Here is an 18901-nt window from a genome sequence, read left to right as displayed (position 1 = left end):
TTTTTTTGATTATCAAAAAAAAAAAGCAATACAAATAATTAATTATGAAAAATAAATCTACATTACAACCAAAATAACTAATAGTAACAAACCCAGTATTGAACTACTGGTGATTGAATGTAAAAAAAATATAATGAAATTTTGGTTATGGAAAATTATTCAAAATTTTTATTCCTTATACATTTCTTACACTTTGAGGAATGCTCAACTTTTTTATAACCAATTTTTCTTCTAAATTTTATCGGAACAATTTTACAAAACTTTCCTTCTATTTATTTTATTTTCATATATTATTTTCAACTTCATTCCATTCAATCTTGCTATTGCTAGACATAAACAAAAGTACAAAAAAGTTAGCAACCATCCACACAAATGTTAATGGTAAAATCAATCTATGTATTGCTGGTGAACAAAATTACAGAAGCCAAATATACATTTTTAGTTTGAATAATATAAAGGTGAAGTTGATATGTGAATTAAATGACAAGTCAGCTACCGGCTAAAATATCCGGACAATACCTAAAACGAGACTTGTTATTTCATTTTTAATATAAATATTCCAGAACAAAAACCATGATTATACTAGATTTTAGTTACAGTATCAACTGATAGCATGTGCCCCGAATATATCTCCAGCATGTGTCATTATTTGTCCTGGTAAATTCAGCATTGCTTTAATCTGAATTGAGCATGACATCTCATTCCGTACATATATTTTCTGTTTTTTCCTTTCTGACGTTAAGAAATATTTTTAGTTGTTAATGAAAAGTTGAAACCTAGAATTATTGACAATTCCTTTAAATAAAAATCTAATCTATAAATTTATTATGACAAAAATAATTTGGCTTTAATTAATCTGCAGGGAACCCAGCCAAACATACTTGTATTAATCTCGTTCAAACATGGACAATATATTTCGCACATGCCTCCAGGCTCCAGCAGTATTGTAGATTTATTGCACAGAAAGTTCGACATTTTTGTTAAAGCATTTTATTTTGCAAGACCTACTTATACCCTGTGTGGCTGCTTTATATAGTCAAGACGAGTTTAATTTTCAAAAAAAAAACTTTAAAGTTAAAAAATATATCGTACAAATATTTTTTTTAACCCAAGTCGTGCATACAGTAACTTTTGTGTGAGGTTATTTACGAGCAGCAAAATGTGACCAGAGTAGTTGTCTAGTTGATGTGTTAGTAATAACATAAGTGCCCAGAAAATGACATGACTTAATTACTTTACGTAATAAGATGATAATTTCTCTCTTGTTCAGGTACTAATCAACAACCTAATTGTGTTTATTCATTAAAGAAGTTCTTGGCTAGTGTATACAGTGTCAAAAGCATTTATATATCACACGGAAATATATCTATTAAATGGAAGACTATTTATTGATCACTAAATACCTGTGATTCTTTTAGCTCCTTCATTATAATTCGATCATTATTCAATATACAGGCAAAAATTAATGAAACATAATTGTACAAGAACAACTTTAATAAATTATAATGACATGACTATAACGCAGCTTGCATCTTCCAGTCGTATCGATTTTGTTTTTATGCATTATAATCCCATACTTGGAATAAAAAAAAATCTAAAATATATGTTTACTGAATATATTAGTAAACTTACTATTAGATACCTGTATTTTCATATTTTCTAATATAATCAGATGTTTATTTTCGTCTTACCAGTTACCACCGGCTTTTCCGCAAAAATATGAACCGAAGACCTGAAAGAAATTTACGGATGTAATTAAAAATTACTGACACGTGGATATAAAATAATAAAGTCAAGTCAAACGTTAAAAAGTAGTGCCAAGTTCTAACCCATCTTTCCTAGCTCTCCAATTTGATGTAGTAATTAAAACATCTCCTATGTATTTCCCGGTTAAGGGGATTCAGGTGAAGAGGCAAGTAAATCCAATGCTATTTAAGTGCGTGTAAAAGTGTGTGTATTAGTGCGTGTTATCCGTGGTCCGCAGCTACCTATACTGAAAGCAACTGTGCACAAGTCACAGACTCATTTATCCACCTATCCTCTCTATTTATCAGCACTTAAAACTCAGAACTACCCCTCTCTCTCTCTCTCCTGGGTGCTCTCTGATACAGTCTGTTTCAGTAAGAACCTTTTCTCCTTCTCCCCAAGTCACTATTTAACCCTTTACAAGAACACTAGCTTAATCATCTCTACATGCATTTACACCAAGCCTGTTTAGTGTTTGTTTCTGTGTCTCTGCTTGATCCTTTTAGTGTAATGAACAGCTTGATCCTTTTGTTGTTGTGTATGTTTTTTTCCAGAACTGCATGCATTTGTCAGGATCTTACTTCAATTTCTTACCATTTCTAGCTAGTTTTGCTCTTATCGTTTCATGATAAGTGTGTTTTTGGTCTTTGGCTGTCTTTTTACTTGTTATATTTCCTCAAGATCTGACGTGGGTTTCCTTTGTTTTCTTGCCTTCCCCAACTGCAAGATCTCTATGCATATTCTTGATTATAAGTTAAATTATGCCAAGTGTAATAATTGACAACTTTAGAGAATGATGATCAGGAAAGTGAAGAAGCATCACAAGTTGTTTTTTTAATTACCAATGTTATTATATTTATGTTTGCACACTTAAAACATGCTTGTCTTGTGCAAATTAATATCTTAATGCCTGCATCTACTTATATTTTATCATTTAAGTCATCTTTAAGAAGGCCTTTTAGATTCATCATGACATAAAAAGATCTGATGATCTGTGTTTTGCCTGCAGGTTCCCATTTAATGTTGATCTTCCACCATAAACAAGGCAGCTTATTTAAGTATGCATATTAAGTATGGTTTTGAATGCTAATGATTTATTGGAATGGAAAGATTTTCCAAAAGGGCTTCGAGTCCTGCTTCTTGAACAAGAGACTGATTCTGCTGCACAAACAAGATCAAAGCTTGAGGAGATGGATTATATTGGTCAGATTTCTAAAAGATCCCCTTTTTTTCTGAATAAGCAAGGAAAATTTTGTTCTGAATAAACAAAACTCTGGTCCCTGTCATTTTCAATCTAGTCTAGCTAATATAAAACTCATCTGAGTACTGGAATTAGAATCTTTGAGTTATTCCACTGGGATAGTAGAAGTTATCTTTTTTGTATATTCCTTAAAGTAATTGCCCTTTTTTAATTAATATGCCAGTAAAACTACCCAGAACTGATTGTGACATTCTGCTCCACTGTTATGCATTTGTGTTCTTGAAATATTGACAAAAGTGTGCTACAGCTGTGAAACTCTCATGTTATCTTAAAGTTTGATAGTTGAACTTGATGCTCCCCACCGCCGCGGCTTAATTCCTCTCTAGGCTATAACCTACCTTAAGGTGTTAGTAGGGGCTTAACTGGATCATGTAGATTTAAAATTTTGCCAATGATTTTGAGCTACACAGCCTTTATCAGCATATGGCCTTTTTAGTGAAAGTCATGGTCCAACCATATACAAGGATCTTATTTTGATTAAGGAAAAAATAATCCTAAATCAAGTAATAATCGAGGAAAGTTATGCAGATGATCTCTAGGGACACATTTTTATTGAAGTATTTATCATGCTGCACATGTGGCCACAACTTGTCATCATAAAAAAAAAAGCGGTTAAATATAGATGTCCTTATGTTTCAAATTAGCACTTTCCTTGTTGGCTTCATCTTGTTGCGTTATGATTAGTGCAAATAGTAATTTTTATGTGCTCAATGTCCAGTTATCTAGTTAAATATGTTTTATTTAGGTTTGCACTGTTTCATTTGCATTCACTTACTGATAATTTACCTTTTCTTTTTTCCCTGATAGTTTCTGTATTCTGCAACGAAACTGAAGCTTTATCTGCCATTTCAAACAGTACTGATGGCTTCCATGTTGCAATTGTAGAGGTAATCTATACTGGAAGCACGAATTTAATTGAGCTAAAAACATTTAATGCACTCAAGATATTTAATCAAAATGTCTTTCGTAAAACAGTTCTGCCCCTAAAATTGGTGAAGCATATCATTTTTGCGCAAAACATAAGATTAATTCTCCACATCATTTTCTCATCTAGTTGCACTGCTCAATTACTTTTCTATGTTCATTTTCCACTGCGACATAGAGGTGTATGTGTCCCGGGAACTAGTGTTTAAAACCGTCCACTTATGCAGGTGAGCAACGATAACAGCGATAGTAGATTCAAGTTTCTAGAGACTGCAAAGGATTTACCCACAATAAGTAAGTCCACATATGGCTTTTACCTAATAATTGTTCAGTTCCTTACATTTTGATTAAGATCTGATGCTATCTTACGTAGTCCAATCTTTGATATATTTCCAAAGGCTTGGGGCAGGAATACTTCCTCTGACTACCTATCCTGAAAATTACCTCCCTCTTCCTTTGACTCATATAACGGAATAACATCTAAAAGGAAATGTTATTCCATTTTACACAGTAGAGCATGTTGAGATTGCCTAGATATGATAACTGACATATTATGTAATTTTTGATTACAGTGACTTCGGATATTCACTGCCTGAGTACTATGATGAAGTGCATAGCGGTGAGTTCATAATGCCCACATATATGCATGTGCTCATTAGTAAAGAAGAAAGACAGTCAATGCAGAATACTTGTTATATGCTATGTTGAATGCAACTGTTACAGAACTTCGAATTTGCATCGACTGTTACATAATTATGAGTTCTTCATCCATTAATGTTTTAATTCTTTCTGTCCATTGATTATAGCTTGGTGCTGTCGAGTTCTTAAGGAAACCACTCTCAGATGAAAAAATTAAAAATATATGGCAGCATGTACTTCACAAGGTCTGCTTTACGAGCTTCCTTATCTTTTCCTCTTATCAAGTTAGAACTTAAAATCACTTAAGCAGTTTTGACAACGTGTGCACTTGTAGGCATTTAGTGCTGGAGGAAAGGACATATCTGAGTCAGTGAAACCTTTAAGAGAATATGTGACCCCTTCGCCACAGCTCTGTTCAGGAAATGGAGAATCAAACCACCAGCTCTCTATCAAAACAGAATACGAGAATCAAAATCAGGAACAATCAGCAGGAAGTGACAAGTACCCGGCTCCTTCAACCCCACAAATAAAGAGAGGAGAAAGGTTACTAGATGACGGGGATTGCCAGGATCAAGCTAACATTATAGTGGATAAAGATAATATGGAGCCAGATGGGGAATCTAAATCTGTCGATAATACATATGGTGATACAGTAGTTGAAACTACTTTTAGTAATATAGTAGCTGAAAGTACCGTTCAGGTGAGCCCTCGTCAAGGATCAGGGGATGGTGATATCAGACCCGAGGATCAGTTAGCTGATGATTCTAAGGATAAGAGTAATGACTCATCTCCTTGTCCTGATAAAGGCACTACCGTGAATACCAGCATTGAGGCTAAGACTAATAGTAAAGCATCTCGGCTTCGTAATGTATGTGGGCTCAAAGCTAGTCGGAAAAAGGCAAAGGTAAGCTGGTGCTTAGTTATGAAAGATTTGGATCATCCTTTTTTTTAAAGTTTTCTTTTCCTAATTTTGTTAAGTGAATTAAAGACGACTAACTCTGCAGAAAAGTATTTAAAATCAGTTAAGGAAATTACACTCTAGCTTATGTAGGATTTTTGGTGACGAGATTCTTAAAAGGAAAAGTTGTATTAAATTCTTTTGTGGTTTGAGAATTAGTTTAGCAAGTAATAACAATCTATGTTTTTGTTGGAAGCAATCTTTGACAAAGAACTTGTTCATAAGCCTGCAACTTCTTGTTGATATGAAAATCAGGCAGAGTTCTGGTCAAAAGTAAGGATCAAAATGAATACATTTCTGTCATCATAAACCAACACAGTAAGTGACTACTTTGATCTCTTCTGGGTTTCAGGTAGACTGGACGTCTGAGCTGCACAAAAAGTTTGTGCAAGCAGTAGAGAAACTTGGGGTAGATCAGGCAATCCCTTCAAAAATATTAGAGGTGATGAAAGTGGAGGGTTTAACTAGACATAATGTAGCGAGTCATCTCCAGGTTAGTGTAATTTTCTGTTTGCAGCTCCAGAAGTCTGCTGTTTTGATCAAGTCATCTAGCAAATGAAATAAGCCATATTTACCAAAAGTAATAGAATTTAACTTAGGCATTTTTTAGTCATCCATTTGCTTCGTGTTAATATGCAAATTTTTATTCTATCTTCTTAGAATGCAAGGCATATTAAGCTAAATATATGTTAGACCATTTATACTCGCATTTTCATTACTTCTCTAATAATTATCACATTTCATCTACAACATAGTATCCCGATCTTTTATCTTCTAATTCTGTTTTATAGAATCATTCTCTGAATTAAATTTTGGATTTAGTCCCATCAGAGAACCAATTTTTTGGATGTTTATGTACTTACTCGATTCTAAATTATGAAAAGGATATTTTCTGGCTCTCGAAACAATTAGATAAGAAGACGGGGGATGTGTCCTGGGCTCTTGAAAAAGATGACGTCACTGATATCACTTCTACTTAAATGTTATTTTTTTCACTTTTAAGCAGAAATATAGAATGCAACAGCGACATATCTTGCCCAAGGACCGCAACTATGTCTCGCGCAAACCTGTGATGGTCTTTCCTTCATATCAAAACACAAGTTTCGTCCCAGGTGGGCAGGGTTATCAAGGTTGGATTCAACCTAGCCCTTATCCACCTGGAGTCCAAATGTGGGGCGCTCCTTGCTATCCTGGATGGCAAACTACAGAAAATTGGCAATGGACTCCATATCCAGCAGTAAGTGTATTAATTACAACTCTAAATAATTTCGAAGCCTTGTTGCCCTGAAAATGATTGCTCTTAAATTCTGATTACATGCCATTGCCACGTGTTGATGCACATACTTGGATATATATATATACATAAATAAAAAATCTTGGATGTTCCAGCGGCAGATACAATAGTGAATACAACAGTTTAAAGCTACTACTTGTGATTTCACACTATATTCTGAACAGATTTGAGGAAACCACTTAATTTATCATATAGTCTTAATTTAGTTCATTTCTATAGTTGAGTACACTATTATCATGTGGTATTATAGTCCACGCATCAGATTACAATCAGAGTATCTCAACTTGGAGGGTAATTGTAACTAGGCTAGCTCATAACATTAACTCTTTCAGACCATTTATTAGCATGTTCTGTTTCAGATGCATGCTGATGCATGGGGTTGCCCTGTAATGCCGCCACCTCCAGTTGGACCATGCCCCCCATTTCCTCAGGTATGTTGCATGCAGTAGACATGCTATAATGCTGTTAAGTGCATTTATTTCCTGCAAAAAGAGCTATAAGCCTATAAATATTCATTACTAACACATAATTTTGGGATACTTCAGAGTACACCTCAGTGTCAGAACTCTGAATACGTGAACATCTCCCAGATGCCTGATAACTTGTTTGACCTCTGTCCGGTAAATCTTTAGAATTCATTTTCCACTAGTTCTAAACTTGTATTAACTGATTTTCTATGTTGCTGGTACAATGATTTAATTACTTGATTTCTGAATAAGGAATTCAAATGGATTAATTTTTATCTTCAATTATTGAAGAAGAATGATGGCTGGTGCCAAGGTGTTTTTTAGTCAATACTATCTTAGAAACTACTTAATATTGGTGAACTAGAATTATAGTTAGGTATGGAGTATGGACCATGTGTATTGCAAAGTAAGTTGACTTGAATCTGTTTAAAGTGACCGTGATACTTTTGATCCTACTTTGTGTCTTAAGCTTTTTCTTTTCACTTGCACATGCAGGCAGAAGAAGAGGTCATCGACAAAGTAGTAAAGGAAGCAATAAGCAAGCCCTGGTTACCCTTGCCATTAGGCCTGAAGCCTCCATCCACGGATAGTGTACTAAACGAGCTCTCTAAACAAGGCATCTCTTCTGTCCCACCTCATACTCAAAGGCACACATCTCCACTGACATAGCACCCACACATTTGCTCGGATCCCAGATCCCCTGCCCGCACTTTGTGCATGTGTGTGTCCACAGTGCACTAATAATTATGTCGATGAAGATGCGAGATCGTTGTTAATGTCAGGTACTGACAGCTCCAAAGATGAGAAAAGAAAATAGCCAACACTACCCCAACTGATCACATTAGTTATAGCTGTTAACAGTATGTTTATGGTGGACCTCTACTCTTTTTTTGATAATGGAATATGTGGTTTACTTGAGCTGGGCATGCTAGTGCTGTTGTATCAAATGTGACAGGATTGAACAATGATGATGGTAATGTGGGGGCTGTTTTTTGACCTCTTGTGAATAAGATTTAGGTGGTAACAACTTCTGCTTAATTATTCTCTATTTGAATTTTTGTATACTGTTCATTTTGTCTGCCAAATCACAGCTCAAAAGTTAAAGTGCAAGGACAATTATTCACACAACTTTTCAATAATCTACTGTGCTAGGGTCAAAATTTACCAGTTGAGTTATTCAGAGGAAAAATAACTCGAAATTAATCGGTGCCTAGTCCTGTTAAATTTATGTTTTTATGGATGTTACTCGAACTCTTCATTTTATTTATGATATTCGGGTCAAGCACTTGGACATATTCACATAACTAAGTATAGACATTTAGATCAAAACATGTAAAATCTGATATTTTCCTTCACATAAATTTGGTCTAGCATATACGATTCTGCACCATGAAAAACAGAGAAATAAGTTGAGCAAATATGAGAAATAATCATTCGAAAGACAAATATAGTAGTAATGGCCTAGTGCTAGTACATGAACCAACATTATACATGTACAGAAAATGAATGTAACTAATAATTGGAATAACAGGAACATTGTTTGTTTGTTTTTTCTTATTTTTCAGCGATATGTTGTCTGTTATTGTTGACATTCAGGTGTTTGTCTCTGTCTATTTGCTTTTAGATTCTGCAGCTTAAGATTACATGCTGCCTGTGTTCGTATTTAGTAAAGGATTAGGTGATTAATTCAACCCTTAATTTAATAATTATTAACTTTTACGTCTCAAATTTTGTACAAATATATTACCGTCCTAGTAAATTTTAATGACTTAAACTACTAAAACTAAATATCCAATTTTGTACAAATATATTACCGTCCTAGTAAATTTTAATGACTTAAACTACTAAAATTAAATATCCACAGATCCGTAAAAAAAATTCAGCTTATATTTTAAGTTAATAGAATACTCACTTCTTAAATCAACTTTCTTATCAACCTTTAAATTTTTTTTACCATATATTAATAACCACTTGGGTACTTTTATAAAAAAAACCCTACTTTTTTCTGAAACTAAAGTAACAATCGAAAGGCGGCCCAATTTCAGAAAACCAAAAGTAATGGCTGGGCTGGTTCCGGCCCACCAATGCTACCTACTCCTCAGAAAATATGCAACGTCCAACTACCTCTTTCCTTTTCATCATTAAATCGTTTTGGATATTTATAATCTCTATGATCGTCGCGAATTGCGATATTTCGTTCCTGCAGTACTAATCTTACACTATAATTTATTCAGGACGGTCATATATTTTCAATCAATTATATTTTATTTAAAATAAAATTTTATATTATTTTAGAGGTCGTTTTACCGTGAAATTGGAGTGAAAAATCGTGTGAAGATGGTATAAGTTTAAGTATCATGTCTGAGCGCTGAAATCAATATATTCAAATTAAGAAAATATTAAAATATTAATTTATATTAATTAAAAAGGTTTAAGAGTTATTATTATTATAGATTTTGCATCATTGATTATTGTTATATTAAAAATTAATATTTAATTAATTACTGAAAATCAAAAGTGAAATTAGAAAAATAGAATTTACTACCGATTATGAAATTTCTTTCCAACAATTTCAAAACCGAAAAAATTTATGTTAGAAACATTTTTTCTAACACCAAAAAAGATAATTCTGAAATTTTCTCCTTCCAATAATTTCAAAATTGAAAAAGATAATTTTGAAAATTTCTTTTAAAATTGAAATATATATATTAAAATATTCAGAATAATATAAAATAGAATAAAATTATGTTAGAGGGCTGGCTTCTCCTTGATATAATATAAGTACATGATTGATTGATGGTTATTGTCCCAGTGTGTAAGTATTAAATTTGCTTGTTTATAAATTACAAATACCATTTTTATATTAAAAATTAAATTACATTATAATATTAATTTATGTTTGAATTAAATGGTAAAATACCCACCAGGTCAACACCCAATCTTCAAATTTTCTTATCTGATGAATTTTCTGGAACTGCCATTTGGATTTATTTATTTGCACTTACATTGCTGGACAGTAGCCACATAAAATAAATACAACAATACAAATACAAATACATTAATTTATTTATTCATGCTTTACGGTTCTTTATTCTTGATTATTCTAGTTACTTGTTGCCACTCTGCCTGTCTACATTCTTGTTTATGGGGATCTTCAACAGCTGAAGAACAAACATACTTGCCCAGTTTTCTGTAAGCCCCCCTTCTTTGAATTTTTGTGTGTGTGTGTGTTTTGTTGTAAAGGTTGTGTTTTGTTCTTGAATTTGGTATGAAGTTGTTATTTGGTATCATAAACATTGCCTAAATTGTCATCTTTTTAGTGCTTTTTATAGCATATGCTCTTTTGTTTCTTGATTTGTTAATATGTGATATAATTTCTTGAATTTAGGTAGTGTTGTAGTTCATGTTTGATGAATTAGAGGAGGGTTTATAAGAAGTGGGATTTGAGGGTTTTGTGTAGAATGGGGTGTAAAGGGTGTTTGGAGTGCTTGTTGAAGCTTCTCAACTTGTTGTTGACTGTTCTTGGTTTGGCCATGATGGGCTATGGGATATACCTGTTTGTCGAGTACAAAAATGCGTCTTCAAGTCATCCAGATGGTGATCAGATGATGCCATTAGGCCGCCCATTGCTGATGGCGGTGTCTTTGTCAGGAAGCATCTTTGAGGATTTGCCTAAAGCTTGGTAGGATTGTTGTTTATTGTTTGTTATCAAGTTCCTGTATGATGTTTTATGTGGACCATATAGTTGAATTTTGAATTATCTGTCATAACATTGATCATATAATCGTATAATGAATGCAAGGTTCTATATGGTTCATGCTAGTGTAACCATAAATCATACAATGTAATTCGCTTAAACCTATATGCATATGCCTTTCAAAGAGCTATCGTTAATCTCTATACTTTTTAGGGGGAAAAAAGAAGCAATTATTTTATAACTAAAGAAAGTTATTTGATTGCTTTTGCCTCCATTTTGTCACTAAAATCCCTCAACCTTGTTACCGTATAACAATTTAGTAACACCACTAAAGGCTCACATTCTGACCATGAAAAATTAATTGCTACATTATCATGCCTCGAGTAGGTTGATCATTTTAGTGAACCACAAATAAACAGTTGTCTAAACAGCTGTTCATGATCCCAGTAAGATTTTGGGTTGAACATGTAACTCCCGGACTTTTAATCTTGGTATATTCCTAGTAGTCTTCCTTTCTTTGATTATTGTCTGTATCAGTTATATTATGGTGTTTTTCATTAGCACCACTGTCTTCCATATGTCTGAGCATTCAAAATTATCAATGCAGTGTTTTTTCTACTAGAAGATATAAAATTTTTAATTAACTACAATGAGTCCTAAATAGTTGGCTAAAAATTTGCCTCGTGCAGGTTCATATACTTGTTTGCTGGTCTTGGTTTAGCTATCTTCCTCATATCATGTTTTGGTTGCATTGGAGCAGCAACACGTAATGGCTGCTGTCTGTGTTGCGTATCCTTATGGTTTATTCATCATTTATCTATATCATTTAGTAAATAATAATATAAGTCTAATGTAACGCTTCCGTCATATTTGATAATGTGCAAGGCTTCTGTGGTAGTTTGATGGACACATTCTTATTGTTAGGTCTTGGTTCTTGTTGTGTGACATAGGGAAAACTGGTCTCATCAAAGATATAGACCTTTGCATTTGGTTAAGTTCTTGGCTATGCGAGTCTTAAGCTGATGAGATACTGCTGTCTATAGGAAGCTTTTGGGAGACTTGGATTCGATCGTTGACCTGATAGTTAGATTTCCTATTTTGAATGAGAGAATTGATTGGCCGGAAAGGCCCTGTGAGGAGAATATATTAGAAGAGCTGCTTTGAGATGGGAAAAAAGAATTGTGTTTAAAGACCCTGCTATGAGTTTTTTTATCAAGCAATTAGTAATCGGGTTCAATATCAGAACTTGCAGTTGCTTGTGTGAATTCCCAAGAATAATCACTCTTGCAGAAGCATGTATTTGCCTAATTATAGTGCTTAAGATTGAGAAAAAAGTCTTTTTCAAGATACTGTGATTGTGGGGAGACATAAAGATGTCTTTGGAGGAGAGGAAGGATACAATAAACTCAAGAAGGTTTGATGGAGTTCGTATGTGTGATGACATGATGGGTTCTAGGTTTTGGGTTGGAGCTTGGAAGTGGTGGGCAGTATTCGGACTACATTTTGTGCTAATATTGCTTACTTTTACCAGTGGTGAATGGGCAGTCAAAATCTAATTATGTAGCTTTTAGATGTGTTTCAGGAATTTTTTTATTTAATTGTATGTATTGATATTATTGTTCTGAGAGACAAGGACGATATGCAAGTGATGCTGAACTATTTTATTTGTCATTACATACAGCCATAAGGTCTTAAAAATTTAGTTATTTGAAAATAGGTCTTTTTAAGATTTGATAGACTTAATCTTTATGTGACATGATGAGTTGGTATCTACTTTGGAGTAGTCGGCTGTATGTGGATTATGTTGTGTGCTACAATTGCTCATCATAAGTGGTAGTAAAAAGGAGAGCAAAGTCAGTGGTATTAAATTATGCTCTCTACTATAATGTTACATATGCCAAGGTTGTGTAAGTAGTATCACCTGAGCAACTTCTAGTGCATTGTGTGTGCTTCGCTTTTAAGTATGATTGTGTACCTTAAGTCAGTGCAGTACTCGTTATTGCTGTTCTTGTTGATCTTAGTAGAACTTGGTGTTGCGGCATTCATATTCTTTGACAAAAGCTGGAAAGAAGTAGGTATCCTTATAACTTCTTTTTTTTTTTTTTTTTGTCAAAAGAGACGTATGGTATTAATGAGTTTTATAATATCTGTAACAGGAAATTCCAAGGGACAAAACTGGAGACTTTGACATGATTTATGGATTTCTTGAAAAGAACTGGAAAATCGCGAAGTGGGTTGCTCTTGGGGCTGTTATATTTGAGGTAAAACAAGACTCTTCTTTGTGTTGCTGATTTCTCATGGAAAGTATGAATACATTACCTCAGCGATAAACATTATTGCTGATGCCCAATCTTTTTCCTTGGAACTTGGAAGCCCCTTAAGATTTTGATTATATTTAACTGTCTGTGGGAAATCAGACTCTAGTGTTCTTGCTTGCTCTTGCTGTAAAAGCAGCAAATAAACCAGCAGAGTATGATAGTGATGAAGAGTATATAGGTGGGCCCAGACAACAACTTCGTCAGCAGTTGATCAATAACAGACCACCAGTTCCAGTTACCGGTGTTCCTGTTGCTGCTACCCTTGACAACCGTCCTGTCAGGAGTGATGCTTGGAGTACACGTATGAGGGAAAAGGTATACTAATCTTAGATACATTCGGGCTGATAGGTTAAACAGTCTTGAACTGCATGACACATGTAAAGGGGCATGAGAAAAGCTTAAATCGTGTTGGTTTTAGATATACTAAACTTTGAAACTAGATACTGCCTGCATGATATATTTAATGCATCTGTTTGGAAATGGGGAGAATAAGTGAAAATTAGTTCTTATTTGTGAAACATGCCCTTCAATACTGTTGGTGATGGGGACAGAACTGGAGATGTTATTTCTAACTTCAAAGGCACAACAATCATAGAATTATCAGTAATCATTTGAATGAATACAAAACTATGTCTGTTGTGTTACAAGGCTAAGCGACTTTCTTCATAATCACAGTCTAAGATATAGAGCAAGTCCAAGAGATGCCCTATATCATGTCCTAATTTATAATTTAGGGCATTTCATGAAAATTGTTGATCCAACAATGTCCTAGTGATGCCTTATATCACTAGGACAACCTCCTCAAGCCCTATTTTTGAGGCACATCTCTCCTTGCCCTATCCTATTTTTTATTATAAATTCTCATGAACATTCTCTTTCTCTCTCTACTTTTATATTATGCTTTAATGATGAAAAAGAGTCGTTAGCAATAAAATATTAAACCTCTTGTGAGAATAAGGCACATTGTTGGAGTTCAAGTTAGTAAGATATGTCCTAAATCACTAGGACATAATATTTTATATTATATTTAGGGCATGAACTATGACACTCTTGGACTTGCTTTATATGTTTTCCCTGCCCTAATTGGAAAAAGGATTATTTGAGATTAGTAGTTACTAGAACCACCCACTGGGTATTAGCCTTCCATAGGTTCTGCAGAAAGCTGATTTTTCCGAGGTATATACTGTGCATGATATAAGATTCTCGGGTTTGTTCTTGGGCCTTCCTACAGCAGATATTTGTGGACATGTTAAATATCTTGTAGCCTATTTCGAGTTCATTTTGGTGACATTAGTTTGTTTGTCAAAGCATTGCTTTTCCATTGCATTGATGCCTCCTGCTTTCCTTGATCTTTCTTACTGTGTTGAAATATTCCCTTTCATTGCGAGGCTTCTAGATTAAATTTCATATTTTTAGTGTTTAGCATATCTTATTTCATAAGTTTTGCAAAACTAACATCTTATGATGAGGCCACTCTTAGCTGCTTCTTAATATATGCCTGTTCCCTTTTCTGTACAAGTCACAACATTATACCCTATAAAAGGAATTTACATCTGTTCAATACAGACTAATATTGGGCTTTATATTCTACTCGTATCTTTGTCAATATTCAGATCTATTTTAATTTCTTTATTCTTGTTGTGTGTGATAGTATGGCCTTAATACTTCCGAGTTTACATACAACCCGTCAGAATCAAACGGGAATCAGCAAGCTGCCCCCCAACAAACAGAAGAAAAGGGTTGGTGCACAATCATGTAATCATATTCTGGGCTTTGCATGACTTTTAAATTGGAAGCGGTTCTGGAGGAAGCTGATTTTTCATTTATTTTGGTCCGTTGCTTTGGTGTTTTCCGGGATTCTCTTCTGCTTAGTTTGTGCAGATCACAAACAAGCTTCTCATTCCCACGACCTGTCCATCTAAAATTTACAATTTCTCTAGCTTTCATTCATGTAATTCTAAAGGATTGCTTTTTTAAGATCTGTATCGTCTGTTTAGAGAAAAATGATGCTGAATCACGTTCCATGCTCGTAGCTCCTCTTTCTGACTTGCGAGAAAACAAGCTCAGCCCAAAAACCTAACCCTTGTGCCCTTGTGACTGTTGAGACTCGAGATTGTTGAAAATGAATCAAAACGAACAATCGGTGCTGATAATAATGGAATTTTGTACAACATATTCTGTGTCCAGCATTCATCGTCTGGAAAGTAAGTTTAATTGGAAAAATATTTTTTTTTTTGCCGGAAAATCGGAAAAATAAACTAGATACATGGAATGTGTCAAATCAAGTAAAATCATCGGAGTCGTCCTTTATTCATAATGTGAAAGTAAAGTTGACGAGAAAAACAAATTGAATATGTCAATTCAAATCAAATAAAATCTGTAGAAAAGTTTGATCAGAAAAAGAAATTACATATATCAAATATCAGTATGTCAAATCAAGTAAAATCAGTAGACGCGTCTACTTCGTAATAGAAATTTGTTACGAAACTTGTTACTGTACATAGTTGTAAATATGTATTCTTTTTTTTTTAAAGTAGGTTCTGATTTCTAAATTCTGAATTAAATCAGAATCTTTTGTATGAAAAATTAAGATAGACGTAAAAGATGATTTAGCTTATTTTAAAAGGAGTGCTTATTGCATATAATTGAGAAATAAATTTTAATTTATGTATTTCAATATTTTTTTGATGTTCACAACTTAGTAGATGTATAAATTATTATTTTAATAATAATATATTATAGGTTGTCTTGTAAAATGATCCGATACATTTTTGTAAAATCAAAATAAAATATCATTAAATAAAGTTAGAATTTTTAATATATGATACTATTCCAGCTTATAAATAAGTTGGTCCATAACTTCTCAACTCAATTTTATTTATAGATGAGAAACCAAACATAATAAGTTATTGCCAAAGATGCACATAATAACTTTAAAAACTAATTGAAAATAGCAGAAGATCATCTGAAAAAAAGAAGATAAAATTGAAATCAGTTTTAGAATAATGTAGAATAGCCTGTAGTAGACTAGGCTGCATATATATGGTGGTGTAGATGCATGTTTTAGGACATTGTGTTCATGGCAGAGAATGTCCCAACCTTTTAGAGAAGGATGCTTCATGCTTTAGTGCACATCATTTTCACACTTGATCTCTGCTACGCTCTACTGTTTCAACTAACTCTTCTTGTTCCTCTCACATCACTTTCACTTTCACCTTTTTATCAACGCCAAACTTTCCTCTCTATATTTGGCGCACCCTCGGCTATGTAGCTGGTCCACATTTTACCCTTATCACCATTTTCATTAAGATCATTACCAGTCTCCTGATACCTACCAGAGCGCCCATTGTCCAATCATCCAATGCTGCTCCCTCCGTCCTGGTCGATAGTATACATCGGAGGATGGAGGCGTGGTACGAGTTTTAATGCTTCAATATACTATAGTTCTGTAAATATTTTTAAGATTTTCTTTTTTTTATAAAAGTATAACATTTATATTTTTATACAAAAAAGAAAATTTTAAAAAAAAGTTATACAACTATGTTTTATAAGAGCCCTAAAAAACGTGTCGAGCAGTGAAAAAAAACGTATACAATTGACTGGGACAGAGAAAGTGTATATATACGTTTACGCTCTTTCATATTATAAATTATTGTTGCAACATATTTTTCACGGTAAAACTATAATAATATCATGATGAGAAATATGCCATCATTGTGTTCGTATAAAATCATTTCGATTTTTAAAAATAAGTGTAAACCTGATAATGTATGAAAAGATCATAATTTTCATTTGAAATACCGGCAGCGAGAAAGATAAGTAAATATATTTATTTCGTCATTTTTTTGTCCATCGAACATTCTATTCGAATCCGTGGATTTTCACATTCTGATTGCGATAATCGACCGTTATGTATTAAAATTGTGGTAAAAAGTCATTGTTATGTTGTGTACGGATCTAAGAGTTGTTTGATCTGTTTGGATCTCAATAAATTCATAGCATGGTCCCTGGTGCAAGTTTTAGTAGGTGCGTATATGCTTCGTTAATCACTCATTAATTCTCTAATCCAAAAATAACACGTACTATATAGATACATCATGATAATGTTTACGTTGTACCCGCATTGTTATGTGACAATTAATCAAAACTGTTAATCATATCTGATTATAACTCAAGTCTGAATTTACTTCAAAAAATTAAGGTGGCCATCACTTTGGGTTCATAAATTAGAAGAATTTATTGGTATAGTTTATGTAAAATAATCAAGAAATACTTAAAAAAATTGATAATGCTAACGTTTGTATCACAACTTTCACTTTTTTTCTCAAATATTTTAATCACGTCTTAATTCTAAATTTCACTTCAGTTCTTCATTTTAAACGGGAAACACTTATCTAATCAAAAAAACGAGAAACACTTATTTTAAAATCACCAAACGGCCGCAGAATATATACGTAAATACTCGTCTGTTTTTTTTAATAATGAGTCCGAGTCTCCGAGATGTACAATCACGCTCAGTAACATATACTCCCCTTCCTGTTTCAAAATTACATGTTCAGTTTTAAACTTCTTTTTTTGCAAATTGATCAGACTAAATTTTAACAAATTATTTTAGCATAATTATAAATATATCAAATTCAAATTAAAGTAAATTATGTATATATTTTTAATTTTTTCCAATTATATGATGAATGGAAATTTTAATCAAAATTTGATTAATTTGACAAAAAAAATTCAAAATAATATATATAATTTTAAATTGAAGTAGAAACTTCTGAAATAAAAAATAATCATGTTTAGCTTAAATATGAAATGCTAAAAAAATTCTTTAAAGTAATTATTAATTTTCATAAAAAAGGGAAGAGAACCCTGCCTAAAAAGTAACACACTTATGTTTTTATCTTTGCCATTGTCATTCGCATAACGCATCAGGCTATCATGGGAGAATAGTGACGAAGGCAGTGAAATCGGAACACCTTTTATAATTCTGCAAGTTTTTATATCAACAATGTCAAAATAAAATATATATATAGATAATTTAATTTATTTTGTTAAAGCTAAATTTTTTTTCTACTATATTAAAAAATTAACCTAAATTTCTCCACCCTTATTTCTCCCCTGCTGCCCTGCACACATGTTTTTTTTTTGACAATGCAGGCTTATATGCCTTACAAATTTAGTATCTGTTCTAATACTTTTCGGGTGAGCCAGAGTCGAATCCGGGTCTCCCGGAACAACAGAGGATAAACCCACCACTTGGGCTATCCAATCGTGCTCGCCCTGCACACATGTTGATACACAGCAAAGTGGCAAGTGATAATATCCACACGTACATGCATGCATCACACACTATGTTTAGTCAACATCACAGTGTGATTAGAAAAGAACTATGACAAGAACGGGTTTAACTTGTTCTCGGGTGTTACTCCCTCCTTTTCTTTATTCTTTTCTTATATGTGATGTTGGTACCGTTCATAACACAAATTACTCATTTACATCTCATATATTCCATCTATCCTATTTTAATTGATATTTAATTTTTTGACACATATATTGAGGTGTAAAAAAATAATACCTACACTTAATAAAAAAAAGCA

The 18901-nt window shown here is 33.2% G+C and overlaps 2 protein-coding genes across 5 annotated transcripts; both read left to right on the top strand.

Moving 5' to 3' along the window:
- Window positions 1–1916: 1916 nt before the first annotated feature.
- LOC108209454 (two-component response regulator-like APRR2) lies at window positions 1917–8327 on the top strand. 3 transcript variants are annotated; one of them, XM_017380364.2, is made up of 12 exons: window positions 1926–2120; window positions 2756–2949; window positions 3815–3894; window positions 4159–4225; window positions 4504–4550; window positions 4738–4815; window positions 4905–5474; window positions 5881–6021; window positions 6535–6765; window positions 7182–7253; window positions 7368–7442; window positions 7785–8327. In XM_017380364.2, exons 2-12 carry the CDS (start codon window positions 2820–2822, stop codon window positions 7956–7958), a joined length of 1665 nt encoding a protein of 554 aa, XP_017235853.1. In that variant the 5' UTR covers window positions 1926–2120; window positions 2756–2819; the 3' UTR covers window positions 7959–8327. The 3 variants fall into 3 exon arrangements, with proteins under 3 accessions (XP_063944449.1, XP_017235853.1, XP_017235854.1); XM_017380365.2 differs by lacking the exon at window positions 1926–2120 and adding an exon at window positions 2237–2284; XM_064088379.1 differs by lacking the exon at window positions 7368–7442 and having other exon boundaries at window positions 1917–2120.
- A 2014-nt stretch (window positions 8328–10341) lies between these two features.
- LOC108210021 (tobamovirus multiplication protein 2A) lies at window positions 10342–15333 on the top strand. Of its 2 annotated transcripts, none has more exons than XM_017381258.2 (7): window positions 10342–10481; window positions 10682–10971; window positions 11676–11775; window positions 12977–13057; window positions 13143–13247; window positions 13404–13619; window positions 14956–15333. In XM_017381258.2, the coding sequence occupies exons 2-7, from the start codon at window positions 10751–10753 to the stop codon at window positions 15061–15063; spliced, it is 831 nt and encodes a 276-aa protein (XP_017236747.1). In that variant the 5' UTR covers window positions 10342–10481; window positions 10682–10750; the 3' UTR covers window positions 15064–15333. The 2 variants fall into 2 exon arrangements, with proteins under 2 accessions (XP_017236747.1, XP_017236746.1); XM_017381257.2 differs by having other exon boundaries at window positions 10343–10481; window positions 10678–10971.
- The last annotated feature ends 3568 nt before the right edge of the window (window positions 15334–18901 follow it).

The sequence above is a fragment of the Daucus carota genome, chromosome 2, assembly GCF_001625215.2.
Source record: "Daucus carota subsp. sativus chromosome 2, DH1 v3.0, whole genome shotgun sequence".
NCBI lineage: Eukaryota > Viridiplantae > Streptophyta > Magnoliopsida > Apiales > Apiaceae > Daucus > Daucus carota.
This window is presented reverse-complemented; position numbering and strand designations above follow the sequence as displayed.